We start from the raw sequence: 19345 nt of genomic DNA on the forward strand, positions 1-19345 counted from the left end.
CGGCCACGGCACTGGGCTGGTGGGAAAAATGTTCCTTGGTATTTTCCGAAGGGCCCAGGCTGGAATTTAGGGCTCCGAGCTGCTGGCTGATTAGATTGTAGCTTGTATGAGAAGAAACAAAGTCCACCATGGCGATTAGGGTGAGAACCGATCAGCTGCATCGAACGGAGCAAGCTTTCCAGCAGGGCGGGACCTGCCTAGCTGAGCTCTAATGCACGGCGCTTAGCAAGGCAGGCCCTGGTTTGGCCACGTGTTGTCCCTGTCCCGGCGAGCTGTCTGGGGCCAAAGTCCACCCTGGCGTAAAAAGGGGAACTCTGCCTCCCCCGGTACTGCTGCTGCCCATTGCACTCGCTGGGGCGGGACAGCAATGGGGCGACCCACCATCGCAGAACACCGCTGGCCTGGCAGGGAAAGGGCCAGCTCCCTGTGGAACAGGCACAAGAGGTGCTCAGGAGGACCCCACATTCCCAGCCAGCCAGGGCACTTGGGGGGGCCATGCCCCCAGGGCCTAGCAGAGCTGGGGATGGAGGACAGCCCGCTGCCTAGGCCCTGCCCCAGCTGCAGCTCAGAGAATGCGCCCAGGCTGGGGTTGGGGTAAAGGGGGAAGAAGTTGTACCGACAGGCCCGAGGGATAGGGTGGGGAGGGGGTTTACACCCACAGGGTGTTGGGGTGTGCGTGTTGCAGGCTGCAGATCCCACAGCCTAGTCCAGGCCACAGGGGTTCCCAGACCGGGCATGTGAACAGGTGTCGAGGGGGTGTTGTCACCCTGACATAAGGCTAAATGGGGGGGGGACACTTTGGGGAGTCTGTCTGCACAGCTCCAACATGGTGAGGTGGTTACTGTGAAACAACTGCTGTGTCGCGGGCTCCACCACCTGAGCGGGGAAACTGAGGCAGGGAACTTCAGTTCTGGGTCTGGGTTATTGCTTTAGGCTAGAGCTGGGCATTTCTTGCATTGCTAAGTGATGGGTGACGGTGGCTTAGAAACCTGTGGGCAGCGTGTGGGTATACGTGTGTTAGTCACACCCAGCGCATGCCCTTGGAGCGTTAACCTGGTATCCCAGAGGGCCCACGCGGCTGCAGTGCTGGGCGAGGTGTGTTCAAGTGATGAGGAAGCTGAGGGTCAGCCTGGGGCACTGGGTAGCTGGACCATGAAGATGCACCTCTCAGGAGCAGGTACCAGAGAGCGTATCTGTGCCCCGAGCGTGGAGCTAGGACCACAACTCAGCTGCTGGAGGCTTCTGTACGTGGGACCCAAGAGTTGGATCCCTTCCATCCCAAGACGGGGCCCTCAGCTAGTTCTGTGATGGGGGCCTGCGGTTCCCAGTATGGTGTGGCTGGGAGCGCCTGGGCTGGGCGGCCTTGGGTCACATGGGCTTGCCAAGGAGCTTGTGTCATTTCTGCTTAGACCAGCCCCTGCGGCGTGTCTGGGACCCTGCCTGTGCACGCCGTGTGGGGCTCTGGCCTAGAGCTGCTTTCAGCGTGGGCTCTTTTGGGGTGCAGGAGCTGGGCTGAGCCGAGGTGTTTCTGCTGGAGTCAGTGGGAGGAGGCTGGTGGCAGGACATTCGCAGTGCGTTTGCGGGGTGGGGTGTCATCTTTGGCTCTGGAACTCATGAGCCCTAGAGGGGACCCTGCTTTGGAAGGCACCTCCTGGGGACAGGCAACGTGATGGGGCTCCGACGTGGGTGACGGGGAGCCATCTAGTGTGGGCTGAGAGCAGGTCTTTGCAGGGACACCCTTCTGGCTCCTAGCTATGGCTGGTGTGCTGATGGCTGGGCCTGCAGCACAAGGGGGCAGCTCCAGGCGGGGATCAGGGCTCCATCGCCCCAGGGCTGGTCTGTGACCTGCCAGCTTGTTCTCCAGACTCTCAGCTCTCACAGAAGGAAGAAAAGGCCCCTAGCTCTCAGTGCAGTGAGGAACATTTCCAAAACAGAACCCAATGTGACCGATGCAGCGACGCTGCCTGAGTCTGCAGAGAGCCTGAGCCCGTGACTCCCGGAGGGAGCTGCCCTGGGCATGACTGACACAGTATTAGCTCAAAGGACCCATGCTGCTCAAGGGATACCTTGCTCCAGGGTTGGGTGGTAGAAGCAACTTTCCTCCGGGTGGGTGTAGCATTCCTCGGGGGGGAGGGTACCCTGCTCCAGGGTGGGCCTCAAAGGCCAGAGGGTCACTGCACCTGCCCCAGAGGGGCTCGAGTGGGTGGGAAGTACGGGCACGCTGCCTAGGGAACAAGGGCCCAGCCTGGAGACAATGTCACTGGCTACATGGGGCCCGGCCTCTTGGATACGCTGCAGCCAGGGGCTGTTCAGGGAACGTCCTTCATACAAACCGTGGCCCGGCCGGCTTTGCAGCCTTCGCTCACCCCGGGCCAGGGGGCCAGCACAGGGTGAGGGGAAGGAGGAGGCAGAGCAGGCCCCGCGCATGGCACGGGGCGATGGGAGAAGCTATGGCAGATGGAGAGGCTCTAGCAACCCCTGCAGCCAGTGCTAGCTCAGCAGGGCCCAGAGCGTGACACAAGGCCTGAATGACAGCAGCAAGCACACGGGAGCCTTTAATTCCCAGGAGAGCGAGTGTGCCCGGGACCCTGAAGCAGACGGGGGAGCAGGGGCAACGTCTCAGGGCAGGGCAGCTGTCGGGAGCCGGGCAAGGTGTGCGGGGGGGAAGATTTTAGCAGGGCCGGAGCGGAGGCACGCAGGGAACTGGGGGTGAAGTGGTGCAGAGAGCCACACCTGGTCTGCTGGAAATGGAGGCAGAGGAAGAGACCAGCACACTGCAGCCAGCAGAATAGGGAGCCGGAGCTGGGTTGGAGTCTACTCCAACCACTCAAAGAAACGCCCTCTGCAAGCGGATTAGCTGGGGGGGACAGGGGAGTCCCCGAGGTGCAGCAAGCTAGCCCCCGGGAAGGGGGTTAGCTAAGGCCAGCGCTGGAGAGAAGATGTCCAAGGAGGAGAAGGCAGGCAGGCAAGGAGAGCTAAGAACTGGGCTGGGCGCAAGAGGAGGAAGAAGATGCAGTGAAAGGAAGAGCAGGCTGATAGGCAGGAGCAGCGTGAGGTGGTGCTGGAGGCGGCACCAAGGCCAAGCAGCACAAAGAGCCTTTGGCAGCTGATCCAAAGGTTGCCGAGCCTCTGATGAGCCGTCCCTGTCTCCCACTCACGCTGGGCGTGCACCGGAGAGCGCCAGTTCGGGGGTCTCCACGGGGCCTGCCTCGGACGGGGCACCGTTCTTCCAAAGAAAACAATGGCAAGAGGTTAGAATTCCTGCAGGGGGACGAGCCGGAGTCTAAGCCCACCGCGTCGGGTGTCGGGAGAAAAATTACCCCGTGTTCCTCTCCTCTGCTTCGCAGCTGCTGCTCTGGAGTTGAGAGGCTCCCTGCATTTCGCCTGGCTGCGTCTCTGGAACCCGCCGGTCCAATGGTTTGTTGTGCTAGGAGAGCTGGTAGGAACACCCAGCCGAATGCCGCCGGGCGGGGGAGGTCACTAACGGGCGTCGGGGGAAGTAACCTAATGTGCAGTGAAGTCCTGTCACCCCTGTGAGCCTCAGCTCCGGAGTCACAGCTCCAGGCACCAGGAGTCACAGCTCTAGCAGGGCTGGGCAGCCTGGAAACCTGAGCCCTGGAGGTGCTGGGAAAAGTGAGCTGGTGTGTCACGGATTCTCCTCGAGCTCTGCCTGGAGAGAGGAGGGCAACAGAGTATCTCATCTCCACCAGCGCGGGACCCTGTGGCGCTGGGGGTGTCGCAGAATCCGAGAATCTCAGGGTTGGAAGGGACCTCGGGAGGTCGTCTAGTCCAACCCCCTGCTCAAAGCAGGACCAACCCCAACTAAATCATCCCAGCCAGGGCTTTGTCAAGCTGGGCCTTAAAAACCATGAAGGATGGAGATTCCACCACCTCCCTAGGGAACCCATTCCAGAGCTTCCCCACCCTCCTAGTGAAATAGTGTTTCCTAATATCCAACCTAAACCTCCCCCACTGCAACTTGAGACCATTGCTTCTTGTTCTGTCACCTGGTACCACTGAGAACAGTCTAGATCCATCCTCTTTGGAACCCCCTTTCAGGTAGTTGAAAGCAGCTATCAAATCGCCCCCCCCTCACTCTTCTCTTCTGCAGACTAAATAACCCCATTTCCCTCAGCCTCTCCTCGTAAGTCATGTGCCCCAGCCCCTAATAATTTTCATTGCCCTCCGCTGGACTCTCTCCAGTCTGTCTATGGGTCAGATCCTCCGCTGGTGTAGCTGGTCAGAGCGTCTCGCGACACCAGGGGAGCTACAGAGATTTGGCACCACGGACTGCCCCATGCCTGAGCAGCTAAGGCACAGCCAATGGCCAGCGCACAAGGAGGGGGCAGGACCTGACCAGAATGCACCTCCAGGAGACCTGAAAGCCCCAACTGCCCAGTCCGGGATCTATCGAGGTAGCTCTCAGGCCTCCTGGCGGTGGGTGGGTTTAGCTGCTCACCCTCCATGCGAGGCAGGGAACGCTATCCCCAATGACAGCTGGGCGCTGAGGCCCAGGGGTGGTTGATTTGCCCAAGGTCACCCTTCAAGCCAGTAGCAGAGCCAGGACTTGGAGCCAGTTCTCCTGAGCCCCCGGCCAGTTCCCTGTTTCCTCAGGCCATCCTTCCTGGCCTGCCTCCCCCGCATGCACCTGAGACTCTGCGGTGGGGCTGCCAGGTAAGCCAATCTCCTGTCCACACTGGGAGGAGGTCTGGCCTGAATCAGTGCCGAAGCCTCCTGTGAAGGTGACAGCGCAGACCCATACATTGAGGAGGCCACAGCCCAGCTGCCTGGAGCAGGATTCCCAGGCCGTGAGCAGGAGCAGGGACCCTTCTCTTGGGTGCTGGTGGGGAACCTAAAACGCCTCTGCTGAGAGCAATCTTCCATGCGGGGCTAAGGCGGGTGTCTGCCATTTGGAGGGAGGCATAGTTGCTAGAACAGGCCTTCTCCGGAGTGCCCCAGATCCCCGGCACAGGGGGAAGAACCGGAGCGGAGCAGCTACGGGCAAGTGCTTCTCACAGCTACAGAGCCCCGGCTTCCCAAGCAGGCTCTCGTGGGAGGGCCCAGCTAGCGTGCATGCGGGTGAATGGCTCCCCCGGGAGGAGGGGGGCAGGTGCAATGAGGGAAGCCAGGGGCACTTGCTATGAGGTGGGTCCTGCTGCAACCCAGTTGCAAACGGGCGTAGAGCAGATAGGAGGTCAGACTAGAGGAGCACAGTTAGTCTCTGCACGCCACAGGGAACCGACGGCCACATGAGGCTCCCCGCTCCCTTCACTGTTCCAGCCCCAGTTGTGTCCACATCCTCCTTATGTTTCACGCACCCCCAGAACGAGCCCGGGTTGCCTAGCTCCTCCCGCTGCCCCGTGGGCACTGGCCTGTGAGCCATGCAGCTTGGAAAGGGGGTGGCTGGTTTCCAGACTGCCCAGAGCACTGAAACACAGGCCAGGTCCAGATGGGGAAGAGCTGGCCTGGCAAACCCCCTAGCGGAGACCCAGTTCACACTGGCAACAAAAGGTTTCGTGCCGGTTCCCTGAGCAAAGGGCGCTGCAGGGGCAGCATTATGCCTATGTTACTGTGCAGGTGCCGGGGCTTCAGCCAGGAGAGAAACGCCACCAACCCATCACCCCTTGTCACGGACATTTCAACAGCCAGGTCCAGCCAGCGATCCGCTCGGGGGGGGTGAAAAATCCACCCCCCTGCGCGAGGTCATTACACCATCCGCCTCGCTCCTGCCACTCAGTGAACTCCAGCAACGGGAGAGCCCCTCCTGTCGCCGGAGCCAGCGTCCGCACGGACGCGCGTTTCTAGCGAAGGAAGGGCCTAAGACAGCAAACCCGCTTCTAGGGAATAGCCAGTGGCTTTTTAATGAGCTGCCCGCGATCCCGCAGTGAGCCAGGAGTGGAACCCAGCAGACCTGAGTTGTAGGCCCCTCCGCTAGCCGTTATTCCCTGTGTTCCTGTAGCTTTAACCTCTTCGCTTGTCCTGGCCAGTTTCAATGTGAATAGACACTGAGCTGAGCATGGGGGCCGGCCTTCTCCCTCCCTGGGGTTCCCCCGGCGTATGGCCAGAGAGCAAGCAGCGCCCACCCAGCCTGCATTCGCCAGGCGACGCAAGGCAGCGAGCCCAGTTTTGTCGGCCTGACGGGGTGGAACAGTGCAGGCTGTACAAATGACCCTTCCCTACCAGCAGCTGTCACTGCGCCCCCTTTCCCGGCTCTACAGACCTGCCTTTCTTCCCCCTGGTGCTCCTGGAACCGTTGGAGTTTGGCAGACACGGCATTTTCCGCGGGGGCGCTGTTTCACCGCACGTGCCGGCAGCGTGGGGAGCAAGGGGTCTCCCAGTGCACCCTTCCAGACCAGCTTACGCATATGGCCCTTTCCGGGGAGGAAACACCGGGTGCTTAGAGGGCGGAGAAAGGCAGGACAAGAACCCATGGCTGGAGCAGAAGCCAGATGCATTCCACAAGGCCCTGATGTTTATTCTGTAGGGACAAGCTACCCTGGGAAGGGGGGATTGAAGACATCAAGAGATGGAGAATCCAGACTGAGGCCTTTCTGAAAGATCTGCTTTGGCCAAACACAAGTGACTGGGCTCAACACAGGGGTAACGGAGCAGAACTCTCTGGCCTGGGCTACACAGGGGGTCAGGCAAGACGATCCAATGGTCCTGCCTGCCCTTAACATCTCTGGAGCTAAGCTCTGTCTACATTGCAGAAAAACACCCATGGTAACGAGTCTCAGAGCCTGGGTCTGCTGACTCGGGCTCACACTACTGGGCTAAAAATAGCACTTTGCATGGCCTGGAGCCCTCTCCAGTGAGGGGTCAGGTCTCAGAGCCAAGCCCGAGCCCAAACCTCTAGGCTGATATTTTTAGCCCCACAGCACAAGCCCAGCAAGCCTGAGTCAGCTGACCGGGGTTCCGAGACTTTCAGCCGCGAGTCTTTCTTTGCAGCACACATGTACCCTCAACCTCCGCTCGTGGAGGGCAATGGTGGGCAAGCGAACCTTTCCCCCAACCAAATGAGGGACAGATGTATCAGATGGGACAGATCCACCTCGAGACGAGTGAACCTGGCAAACTACATCCTTTGCTCGTTGGGGAAATTCTTGCTGGGTTAAAAAAAGAGCATTTTCTGGGGGTGGAAAAATACAATGTGTGAACGTGTGTATATTTTTGTGGCAAACAGTAAATTATTTATAATGTGAACATTTATTAAGCTAATTAAAGAAACAATGGATGAATGCGTGGTACAAAAACCTTTCCACCTGCTTCACTGATAGCAGAGGAAAGAACTAGGGGGACGAACAAACACAAAGCAAATAAGAAAACAGGAGGCTTTTGTCAGAGGGAAACATTGGCACATTGTTAACAGGCTTCGGCAGAGAGGCAACAATTTGCAAAGAGCTTTATAAAAAATCCCGGGGAATTATGCAGCTGGGGGGTGGGTCCAGGAAGGAGAAAACTAAAATTGGTAACTGACCAGTGATGAGTCTTCTGTAGCAGGTTCAGAGAGGTCCTGTGAAATTACCCCTGTTTTCTTCTCTTTTTCTTCCTGAGACCTATGGCAAATAACACTCCCTTTAAAAAGAGGGAACTTTAGTATTTTCTTTCACGTAAGAGGCCCATAATTTGCTGTTGTAAATGGTTTGCCCAGAATCACCAATGTTATTCTGAATCCGATGCTTTTGTGACTGGGAGTTTCTCAAGCTAAGGGAGTCGCAAATGGCTGTTCCGGATCTGGCCTCTTCAGCTCTCTCCTAGGGCATGTAGATTTACAAACAATGGAACCAAGAAGCACAGCCAGTGTGGCCAAGCGTCTGCTGCAGGCATTGTGCTGGTTCTACAATGCAAAGCGGCCGCTAAATTCTGTATCCCCAAAACACCCCACCCCTGCAGCCTCAAGAGTTTCCCACTCAGCTTACAAATGCTAGATGAGTCACTTCACCCACAAGGCCCGGCTTGACAAAGCCCTGGCTGGGATGATTTAGTGCGTGTTGGTCCTGCTTTGAGCAGGGAGTTGGACTAGATGACCTCCTGAGGTCTCTTCCAACCCTAATCTTCTAGGATTCTAGGAAATGCAGCTGCCTCTGGGGTGGAACATGGCAACTGTTTAATGGAGGACATCAAAACTCAAGAACAGTTTAAGTAGTTAAAAAAAAAGAAAGAAAGAAAGGAATCTCTTCTGCCATTGACGCTGTTCAGAGACCTGAGCCAGCTGGCTAGAATTACCCAGGCTGGGTTTTAGCAAGGGCATTGGGGCTGCAAACCGCCAGTGCTGCCCCCTTCCATGCCCCTGACCCTGGGCACCACTCCCTGCCCCCTGGCACCAGCCCTCCCTTCTGTCCCACCCCGGCACCACCCCTCTTCCACACCCTCCTGCCCCCTGACCGTGCCCCCTGGCACAGCCCCCTTCCATACCCCTGACCCCCGGCACTGTCCCCCTTCCACGCCCCTGGCACCATCCCCCCCCCAGCACCCCTACCTCCCATACCCCTGACCCCCGGCACTGTCCTCCCCCTGCTGCCAGCACCGCCCCCCTTCCACACCCCTGACCACTCCCCCTGGCTCCCAGTGCCACCCCCTGAAGCTGACCCCCCTTCTGTCCTCACCTCCTGGAGCCACCCCCTCTCCCAACCCCCAGACTCCTGACACTGCCCCCCTGCTCCCCTTTCCTCCCTCTGGACCCTGGTGCCGACCCTCGGGTGACCTGATAGCAAGTGTGAAAAATCAGGACGGGGGGATAATAAGCACCTATATAAGACAAAGCCTCAAATATCGGGACTGTCCCTATAAAATTGGAACATCTGGTCACCCTGGCTGATCCCCCCCTTCCACACTCCAAAGCCCAGCTCTCACCATCCAAACCCCCAGTGCTGATCCTTCTACCCCAAATTCCAACACTGGCCCCCCTTCAACCCTCCAAAGACCAACACTGGTGCCCCTTTCTCTGCCCAAACCCCACACTGACCCTCTTTCTCCCCCCATCCCCAAGGAACCGACCAACAAACCCCGCTGGCGCAGATCAAGCTAACCCCAAGGCAATGGAGAATATCCCCCCCATCCAAGTCCCACATTTCCCCGCAAGCTGAGTTCTGACCCCAAGAAGGGAGAAGAGCCAGCAACCCCATGGAGTCCGCTGGGGACTTCGCTATTGCCATCGATTTGACACAGGAGATGCCCAGATACCAGGGTGAGGGGAGGCCAGGCAGACTCCTGAGACAGACGGGGCTGGCATCCAGAGAGGAGCCTGAGGGAGACCGGCGCCTGACTCCAGCCTGACTTCTGAAATGGGCCCAGAAGAAGGTGCTGCTGCGGGGCCGGACCCTGCGGGATGCCACCTCCTCCGGCCCCGATCCAGCGAAAGCTCCAAAGCAAGTGCGGGGCGTTAACGGATGGACAGACCCATTGAAGTCAAGGGCAAAATTCCCGTTGACCTGAGCCACTTGGAACAACTTTACCCGGCAGCTGGACTTGGCAGCTTGGGGAAAACACAAGATATGGCCTGAAAGAACAGAGCAGGGCCCCACAGCTTGGTAAGGGCCAGCACCAAATGCTCCAAGGGCACCAGGCCTAGCTGCAGGTTTGCAATCAGTGATCTGCCGGTGGGGCAGCAGGGCTGCACTTCCAGAGCTGGTGACCGATTGACGGTCTCATCTCCCTGGGCTCTAAGTCACTCTCAGCCTGACTGGCACCTGCATCCTGAAACGCAATGTCCCTGGCAATCCAGCTCAGCCTGGAAACACCCCTTTGGGCTGCACTCCCCAGCATCAGCCTTCGGAAAGGGACTTTTCCATTTAACTAGCACTGGCCGCGAGCTGCAAATGCTCCCAAGTCAGGTGCTACGAAGTGAACCCGTCCCGAGCGTTTCAACCCTGGCTTTGATTCCATGGCTAGAACCCACAAGGCATGGGCACGAGCACGCTGGGATCCCCTGCTGGCAGCTGACTACTAACTCACTAGCCCATCCTCCTTAGTCTGTGGTATCTCCAGGACCTGGTGAGACTCCCGCTGCCTCGTTGGGTGCAGAATCACCCCACAAAAGGCCCGAAGGGAAGGTCGCAGGTGCAGTGAAACGCGTGAGCTTGTCACTTACTCCAGTGCTTCCAAAGCCCCTGGGTCAAAGTCGTACTGGGGGTCGATGGTCCAGGTTGCCGTGCGCTGCGTGGACTCCGCTTGGAGCTTCCGCTTCCCTAGCAACTCCAGCTGGAAAAGGATTCAGTGGGGAGGATTATTTAAAGGCTGCAGATTTGCAAACGGCAGAAGGTCCAAGGGCTTGGCAGGGAGCTGTGGGCGAAGGGCGGGAATGCCGGGAAGGGAGAGCAGGGGGCTAGGGGGAGGCCGGATGCAGTGCTACCACCAGTGACAGTGCAGTACAAAAGGGTGTCTGGGGGAGATCCCCCGCTGTGAGACCCACCAGGCAGGGGGACGGTCTCTGGAGGGAAGTGGGGAAGCCCTGTTCTTTGGATCATTGATAACTGGAGTGGCTAAAGCACCCGGGAATGTGCCCAGCTATGCACCAGCCTGGCAAGGGATCCACCCTGCCTTCCCAGTGCAGCTTCTGCCCGTGGGGGCGGCTCTCTGCCCCCCTCTAGTCGCAGCTCACAGGAGCCTGCTCCTGGCATCCTAGCTGCTGAGGTTCCCCGGTTCGATCCCCGTTGCTGATGCCCGCCCACCTAGGCCTGGGGTATGCTCACCGTGGTCAGCCTCTGCAGGGCGGCGAAGCGCTCCTCCCACGTGGCGGTGGATTTCTCAAAGGCGTTGTGCCTTTTCAGCAGCTTCTCGACGCTGTCCACGGTCTGTCCATAGTCGCCGCTGGCCAGGTACGGCTCCTTGGCGATCAGCCAGGCCTCGGCCACCGAGGCGTCCCTGGAGAACTGGCACACTTCCAGCACTGCCGCGGAGAGAGCAGAGCGGCGCGTTACATGCCCGCGGCAGGCGGGGGTGGGGGAGCAGGGCCAGTCTCCGCGCTGGAGCTGGCTGGCTCCCCCAAGGAGGAGGACGCTAGTGTCCTGCTCGTTAATACCCTGGAGCACACAGCGCTCTGCAGAGATCAGGGCATGAGCATCACCCCCCTCGGGGACTGGGGAAAAGGGAGACCCAGAGTGGTTCAGGCCAACTCTCCTGCACCCCAGCGGGGAGTTTTCAGGAGCTGGGAGCCCAGGGTTTTGGGACATCCCTCCCCCAACAAGTGCAACTGCCCCCTCAGCAGAGGCAGGTGGGTCCCTGCAAACCTCCCCCTAAGCAGGCTGAGGCTCCTACGCCAGGCCCCAATGCTGACCGCTGAGGCCGACGTAGGCTCCCTGCACCCAGTCCCGGTGCACGCTAGGGGGATGGGGTCCCGTGTTGCGCTGGGGAAAGCACAGCATGCCACACCCATCTCAGCGGGGCAGTATGTTTCCTCCCACCCCCTTCCCCTGGGAGCCGCCTGTCCATGGTTTGTTGCTGCAGACCACAGGCCGGATTTTCCAGAGCTCCCATTTCACAGAGCTCAGTGTCCTGGGGCCAAGCGGGTGCTAACCTTGGAGGTCTGGGTGAAGTCCCAGCAACTTCCTGGTGCCCATCGACCCTCCCCCACCACCGACATGCCCATGTGCCACTCACACAGGCGGAGCCAGTCCCAGCGCCTGTCCCACGTCTCCATCATCTCACGCCTCTTCTCCGTCAGCTGCAGCAGCTTCTCCTTGATCTGGAAGGGGAGAGAGGAGAGAAATAACCACGGCGTTTTCCACTCCCGGCTCCGGCGGGTGTCTCTGTAACTGGCTCTACAGGTCTGCCTCGCGCTGCTCCGGAGGGCCCTCAGGCGGGAAACCTCCATCGGATGTTGCTTTACACGGCGCACCCAGGACACGCTGGGCACTTTGCAGGCTCTGAACGAGGAATGACACCTCCGGCCGTGGGGTCGGAAGTGGGGGGAGGGGCTCAGTCTTGACAGAAAGAAAAAAAAAATTCATTTTGAATGTCAATTTTCCGCGGAAAAGGTTGCGGTTTTAATGAAAAAAAAAAAACCCACCCGGAAAACCAGAATATTTCAATTCAGCAATGCTGCCGCGGTGCCTCCTGGGAGTTGTAGTTTGGGTGCGCCGCGCTCCCCCTGTGCTCACCAGCCAGACTACCTCTCCCGTGAGGGATCCCAGTGGGGGGCGTGGCCGCAGGGCACCCTGCAAGATGGAGTTAGGCTGGGCTGCCCCGCCCATGGAGGCCAAACGAGAGCGTGAGGCCCCGTGCGCCTCACCTCGGCACCGGCTTGGTGTCTGCGCTGCAGGAGCCTCTTCCCCAGGTCGACGCAGCTGGCGAAGCTCTTCTGCCTGGTTTCAATCTCGGACTTGATCCCCTGGTGGTATTTCAGCAGCAGCTCCACGGACGAGACATCTCTGCATAGGGTGACCATGCGTCCCGTTTGGGCCGGGACAGTCCCTTTTTTAAGCCCTCTCCCGGCCGTCCCGACTTTTTGGGCAAAAGTGGCCAGTTGGCAACAGCAAACGGGACAAATGACCATTTTTGCCCCCCCCCAAAGGTGGGGTGCGGAGGAACACGTGAGGGGGGCGAGGGATGATACCAGCCCCACTCAGGGTGGGAAGGCAGGGCTCGGTCAGAGGGCAGGCAGGGCTCGGGTGAGCAGCGACGCCAGCCCTGCGTGGGGGGGGAGTGGCGGGAGGGGCCGGGCTCAGGCGAGTGACATGGGCCAGCCCTGTGTGGGGAGATGGGTTCGAGAGAGTGGTTTGGGCCAGCCCCACGCATGGAGGGGGGGGAAGGGCTCAGGCTAGCCCCACATGGTGTCCCTTTTGGAAATATGATCCCGCAAGAAGGGGAGACTTGCGAAGTACAAGGCTGCTTCTCAGTCTCTGATGAGTGTCAGGTGCGCATTTAAAAGCTGGGAATAGAGACGCCACCGTGGCATGTCGGACCCTGTGTGGGGCTTATTCAGGGTCCACGTGTGGGGAGGGGGTGAGTCAGGGCGGGCCAGAGCCATTCCCTCTCAATGGCGATTTACCTGGGCTTCTCCTGAGTTTCGATCTGCCGGGTGATGCTCTCCATCCAAGACAGGAGGTCCCTGACCATACTGAAGAAGCGGAATTTCTCGGCTGTGTCCACCAGCTGTGCCCGCCGCCCGCTGCAGGCATCCAGCAGGGACTTCCAGGCCCTCACCACCTCCTGCTCGTGCCTCTGGATTGCGTCAGCTTTTTCCCCCGCATAGGCTGTCTGCAGCCGCGCTGCTACCTCCCGGAACTGCTGGACCTGCCGGAGAGAGCATGGGGAAATGTGGCCAAGGGAGGGAAAGCCGAGCAGCGGGTTCCATGACTCCTGGGCCCCACTCTACCACCCGCCTCTAGTTCTAGACCGGGGAGTCCCATCACAATTCCCGTCTGTCAGACAGGGCTGATCCCAACCACTGGTTGACACAGAGACAAGGAAGTGGTAAATAACAACAAGGATGGGTCACTTGGTAAGCTGGGCACATGCAAACAACATGTATTTTAATATGGCCAAATGCAAGGTTCTATATCTAGGAACAAGGAATGCAGCCCCCAACTACAGCATGGGGGGCTGAACCGGGAAAGTGGGGCCTCTGAAAGTGACTTGGGGATCACACTGGACAAGCAACTCAACATGAGCTGCCAGGGTGATGCCGTACCTGGGAGGATTAACGTGAGAATATTGAGTAGGACCAGGCAGGTGGTATTGTGTCTGTGTATGGCACCGGTCCTGGAAACTGAGCCCACTCTGGTCCAAGGATGTTGAAAAACAGGGAAGGGCTCAGAAAAGAGCTACGGGGCGATGTGAGGTCTGGGAACCGGCCGTGCAGCACGAGACTGAAGGGGCTCAATCTGGTTAGTTTATTCAGGAGAAGGCTGAGAGCTGACTCGATCCTGCTCTATCAGGCCAGGCAGGAGATTTTTGCTAGCAGGGGGCTCTGTAATCTAGTCCAGCCGTTCTCAGATTTCATTGCACCGCGACCCCTCCTTCTGACAACAAAAATTACTACACAACCCCAAGAGAGGGGACCAAAGCCTGAGCCTGCCCAAGCCTGGCTACCCCTGGCGGGGGTGGGGGAGGCAAACCCAAAGCCCAAGGGCTTGAACCCCGTGTGGGAGGACCTGTAACCTGAGACCCATGGCCCAGGGCTGAAGCTGAAGACTGAGCCCCGCCACCAAGGGCTGAAGCCCTCGGGCTTCGCTTCAGCCCCGGGCCCCAGCAAATCTAACTCCAGCCCTGGTGACCTCATTAAACCAGGGTCGCGACCCACTTGAGGTCCCGGCCCGCAGTTTGAGAACCGCTGATCTGACACTGTCAAAGCAAGAGCCGTGGCTGGGAGCTGACATCAGCAACATTCCAGTTTGAAATGAGAGGCAGGTGTTTAGCAGGGAACAGATCGCCCGGGGCATGGCGGGTTCTCCAACCCTGGTACGGCATCTATAAATCCAGGCTGGATCCCACCCGGAGTTCTGGGCTGGTGGCAGGCATCCCTGGGGGAGGTTCTCTGGCTGGTTTACAGGAGCTCAGAGTGGCCTCGTCTGGCCCTGTAATCCATGCATCACCTACGAGCCATGTTCCGCGGCTGGTGGCCTACGTGTGCAAAAGCAGAGCATGGCCTAGCGAAACCCAAGCAGGGGCAGACACGGCACCCCATTTCCCCCAGCTAGCCACACCACAGGGAAAACACTTCCCAGCGAGACATGGTGCTCCTGTGATGGGACGACCGGGAGCAAGGAGCAGCTGGCAATAAGGCAGCCCAGGGGCATCGCCGGCAGGTGCTCTATTGCGGCAGAGATGAGTCTGATCCCAGACCCCCGGTGCTCTAGGAGCCCCGAGGTCCTGCAGTGGGGGAGCCGTACCTGCCCCTCCAGCAGGTGGATGTCGCGCTCGAAGGCCGTGTGCATTCGGTGGAAGGACTCAGCAGTGTGGGCATCCTGACCCAGCTCCACAGGCAGCTCCCGCTGCTTCTCCTGGATGAGCCCCAGGATCTCGGTGCCATCGTAGAAGTACTTGCGCAGCTCGTAGGAGGTGGCCAGCAGCTGCACGCGCGTGTCAATGAGCTCCAGCAGGTCTGCCCAGCTCTCGTTCAGCCCGTCCTTCCACTCAGCCATGGTGGCGGCCTCCGAGTGGCCGGCGTCAATCAGCTGCTCGATGACCAGGTTCACGTTGTCCACGCGCTCCTGCCCCACGCTGCCCGTCTCCCGCGCAAAGTCCCGGAACTTCTCCCGCAGCAGCTGGCAGAGAAACAATCCTCACCAGAGGCACTCTCCTCCCAGTGGCGGATTAGCCACTGGGCGAACGGGGCCGTGCCCAGGGGCTCCGGCCAACTGGGGGCCCGGAAGAATGGGCACCCCCGCACTCCGATCCACTCCCCCCACCCGGCGCCCCTGCAGGGGAGTGGGGGAAGCCCCCGCGCCCTGACCCCATTTCCCCGGTAGGAGCACTGGGATGTGGGTGGTGGGGCCCCTTCTTGCTCTGGCCCAGTGCCCCACAGAATGGTAATCCACCTCTGCCTCCTCCGTACCGCCCACCTCACTGTGGGCATGCTCCTCTGTACAGCCCGCCCACCCCTATCCTGGGTGCGCTGCTCTGTACACACACCCCCTTGCCCTGGGAGCGTTCCTCTTCCCTCTGCCCCCAGGGCTAGGCTGCCCTACAGCTCTGTTTCCAGAAAGATCCCCTCGCCCCGCCAGGCTACAGAAAGCTCCAGCCTCACGATGCACTGCTGCTGTGGAAACATCAGGCAGGCGTCCCAGGCCAGGGCAGCCGTGCCCTCAGCCCTGCCAGTCCTTGGCCGGCACGCTAACTCACAGTGACATGGTCGTAATCCTGCCCCAACTCCTGGGAGGAGGCGGCCATGTCGCGCTCTGCGATCCACTGCTCCAGGTCGTCCACCTCCCGCTTCAGCTGGAACAGGTGGTACATGTTCTCCAGCTTGTGCCGGCGCTCCTCTGCCAGGTCCTTCAGCCCCGCATACTGCTTATCCACCCGCCCCTGCAGCCTGATGATCTGCTCCCTGGGAGGTACAGACAGTAGGCGGGTCAGCGACCATGATGGCTGGGAGCCCCGTGGTTCGGAAGACGCTGGCATTCCCCGTCGGAATCCAAATTTCCCGCAACACAAAATGTTAAAATAAAAAGTGCTTGGGGGAAAGTGAGCTGTCCCAATTTCAACCTTTAGAAACAACGTCTCTTATACAGTAACTTACAATACAATCTCAAACTAACCGAGCACTCGGGATGGCCCGTTCTGATAGGATCAAACCGGAATGTTCCCATTCTTTTTCAAAAGGAAATGTCATCGAAATAGACACATTCACAGAGAAAGTTTCAGCATTGTCCACACCAGTGGCTCTCAACCTTTCCAGACTATTATACCCCTTTCAGGAGTCTGATTTCTCTTGTTTACCCCCAAGTTTCACCTCACTTAAAAGCTACTTGCTTGCAAAACCAGACATAAAAATACAAAAGTGTCACAGCACATTATTACTGACAAATTGCTGACTTTCTCATTACTGCCATACGGTCATAAAATAAATCGATTGGAATATACATATTGCACTTACATGTCAGTGTATAGCATACAGAGCAGTATAAACACATTATTGTCTGTATGCAATGTTAGTTTGCACTGACTTCGCTAGGGCTTTTTATGTAGCTAGCTATAACACTAGGCAAATATTTAGATGAGTTGATGTACTCCCTGGAAGGCCTCTGCGTACCCCCAGGGGTACACGCACCCCTGGTTGAGAACCACTGGTGCACACGACAGAGACTTCCCTGCTGCCCAGGATGACATCAGCTAAACTGACTGAAGCCCCTGTCTCCCAGCTTAGCTGTACCGACACTGGAGGTTTTGCTGGCTAGGGGCTGAGACTTTTTCCACTCTTAGCTGACATAGCTATGCTGGCAAATCTTCCTAGTGTAAACTAAGCCTCAGTTTCAACAAAATAGCAGGGCAGGGTCTGTCTTTTCCTTCTATGTCTGCCCAGCGCCTGGGCCCTGGCAGGGGTCCTCGGTGATACGATAATACAAATTAATAATAATTTCCCGAGGAAAAACCATGTCTGTTGGAGAATTTGTAAGCAGCTGCATTCAGGACAGTCAGAGCCAGTGTGGCCCAGGGGGCACGGCACTGGGTTGGGAGTCAGGAGACCTGGGTTCATAGATCCCACCTTCCAAAGGACCATGTGATCATCTCCTCTGACCTCCCGTATAACACAGGCCAGAGACCGGCCTTGAATTAATTCCTGACTGAACCAGAGCAGAGCTCGTAGAACAGTATCCCATCTTGATTTAAACATTGGGAGTGATGGAGAATCCACCGCCAGCTTTGTTCCAGTGGTTATTACTCTCACTGCTAAAACGGACACCTTATTTCCAGGCTGAATTTGTCCAGCTTCAACTTCCAGCCACTGGATCATGGTAGGCCTTTCTCTGCTAGATTGAAGAGCCCATTGTTAAATATTTGTTCCCCACATCTGTACATATAGACTGGGATCAGGTCACCCCTTAAATGACCTTCCCTTTGTTAAGCTTAATAGATTGAGCTCCTTGAGGGTTAAATTCCTAGATCAACCACTGACCTGCTGGGTGACTCTGGGCAAGTCCATTCCCCTCTCAGTGACTCTATTTCCCCTCCCACCCCGGTCTGTTTAGAATGTGAGATCTTTGGGGCAGGGCCTGTCTCTCGCTGTGTGTTTGTGCTGCGCCCGGCCCCCATGGGGCCCTGATGTCACCTGGGGCCTCTACATGCTACTGTAATGCCAACAATAAGTCTGGCATTCCCAGCAAACAGCATCATTAAAGGGAAACTTGCTAGAACATTTATTAACCCCCAACGTGCCAGCCAAACCTCTGTTTCAGAGCTACATGACATGCTAGTTACCCTGCATCCTGTCTAGAAGCTGAAGGCCCACGGATCCCAAGGAGAGTTGCTGGTCACTCTGCATAGGAAGGTTCCCTTTATAAACAGGTCCTATGAGGTGAGTCAATGTGGGATGTGTCAATGTTTTAATGAACGGCTCATCAGCTGTCGCAGATTGTTACAGAACCCAGCAGGCAGTTCACAACCACGGTTTATACCCATAGTTTATAAGACCTTCTGACATGGCCTATAGTCACCTGCCACACATCCTGCTCACGGCCCGAGTATCTATTAACCCTTTACAAATGGAACCTTAATATGACGTGGGACGGATTTGCTCTTAGCCCAAGTGGTAGAGGCCAGGAGCCAAAGGCCCTGGATTGGGCATCTCTGAGTGGAACAGGAGACCTGCCATCTGGCTGTCTCTCTGTTCATCTGTGCAGCCGGACAGTCCCGTATAGACACTGAGGGAACGTGTAATTCCAAGCTCCGGTAGATTTACTCTCACTAGCTTTGATCAAGCTAGCCCGCTAAATATAGCAATATGGCGGTGGTAGCACGGGTGGCAGGAGGGGCTAGCTGCCCCTAGTGCTATCCCGTCCAAGACCCAAGGTGCTTACACGGGCGACTCGCCCATCCCACTGCTGTGCTGCTCTCTGGAGGGTGCTAGCTCGAACAGGGGTAGTGTATGCATGTCTGCCCCGGCTGGTAGTTACCCATCTAGCTGCAATGTAGACATACTCCGAACCTACACAGCAGAGCCAACAGGGCTGGTGCTAGTCCCTGCACATTTATGGGCCCAAGGAGCTGGAATTGAAGCAGCTACCAAGAGCTGGCAGGCAGGCCGCTCCCCACCCCAGTGTCCCTAGATGGTTGGTCGATGCTCCGGTAGTAAGGGGTTCCCGTGCCTGGCTCATACGTACCCCTCCGGATGGCCCACAGAGAGCAGCGTCTGCGCCCTGCCAGCCAGCTGCTTGATGCTTTTGCCATAGTCGTCCATGGTGCGCTGCTGGCGAAGATGTCTCTTCAGCATAACAATGCTGCTCTCTTCATCCTGCAACCAGACATGGTTAGCACCGGGGCGGGCTGCCAGAGCCCACGCACACCTGGGCAAACATTCCCGTTCTGATGCTCCACTGCCCTCCACTGGCCAGACATCGGGGCAGAACGTGGGCGACAAAGCCGGGAACTGGGCCCTCGCTTGTTCAAAGGGGCGCCTGCCATTCTGGCCTCTATGCAAACTAGTGCCAAGCGCAGGATTCCTGCCATGCTGCCTTGTCCCAGCCATTTCCAATCAGGGGGTTTGCAAGCTCCCTTTGGGGTGCTCTTGCTAAGAGTGTGTGTGTCTTGCTGCACTCAGGAAGCCACATGCAGTACATGGCCATAGCAACCAGTGCTGCCAAACTGCACAATAGTTATGGATTTTTCTTAAATCCCCAGCTCCTGGAGTCACATGATTACCCGGCTTTCAGGAGAACATTTCCTAGCACCCGTGGTTATGGAGAAA

The 19345-nt window shown here is 58.0% G+C and overlaps 1 protein-coding gene across 3 annotated transcripts in view; it reads right to left on the reverse strand.

Moving 5' to 3' along the window:
- Nucleotides 1-19345, reverse strand: part of SPTB (spectrin beta, erythrocytic) — a 133897-nt gene that overhangs the window by 17237 nt on the left and 97315 nt on the right. For 2 of the 3 annotated variants that reach the window (XM_073346701.1, XM_073346702.1), the window contains 9 exons: nucleotides 18762-18892; nucleotides 15784-15988; nucleotides 14832-15206; nucleotides 12989-13233; nucleotides 12230-12368; nucleotides 11599-11683; nucleotides 10692-10888; nucleotides 10091-10200; nucleotides 7478-7556 (listed from right to left, as the gene is read on the reverse strand). In XM_073346701.1, the coding sequence (XP_073202802.1) occupies nucleotides 7478-7556; nucleotides 10091-10200; nucleotides 10692-10888; nucleotides 11599-11683; nucleotides 12230-12368; nucleotides 12989-13233; nucleotides 14832-15206; nucleotides 15784-15988; nucleotides 18762-18892 (1566 nt within the window). Of the gene's footprint in view, nucleotides 1-7477; nucleotides 7557-10090; nucleotides 10201-10691; nucleotides 10889-11598; nucleotides 11684-12229; nucleotides 12369-12988; nucleotides 13234-14831; nucleotides 15207-15783; nucleotides 15989-18761; nucleotides 18893-19345 lie in introns of those variants that run through there. The other variant, XR_012159281.1, reaches the window with a different exon arrangement.

The sequence above is a fragment of the Lepidochelys kempii genome, chromosome 6 (assembly GCF_965140265.1).
Source record: "Lepidochelys kempii isolate rLepKem1 chromosome 6, rLepKem1.hap2, whole genome shotgun sequence".
Lineage (NCBI taxonomy): Eukaryota > Metazoa > Chordata > Testudines > Cheloniidae > Lepidochelys > Lepidochelys kempii.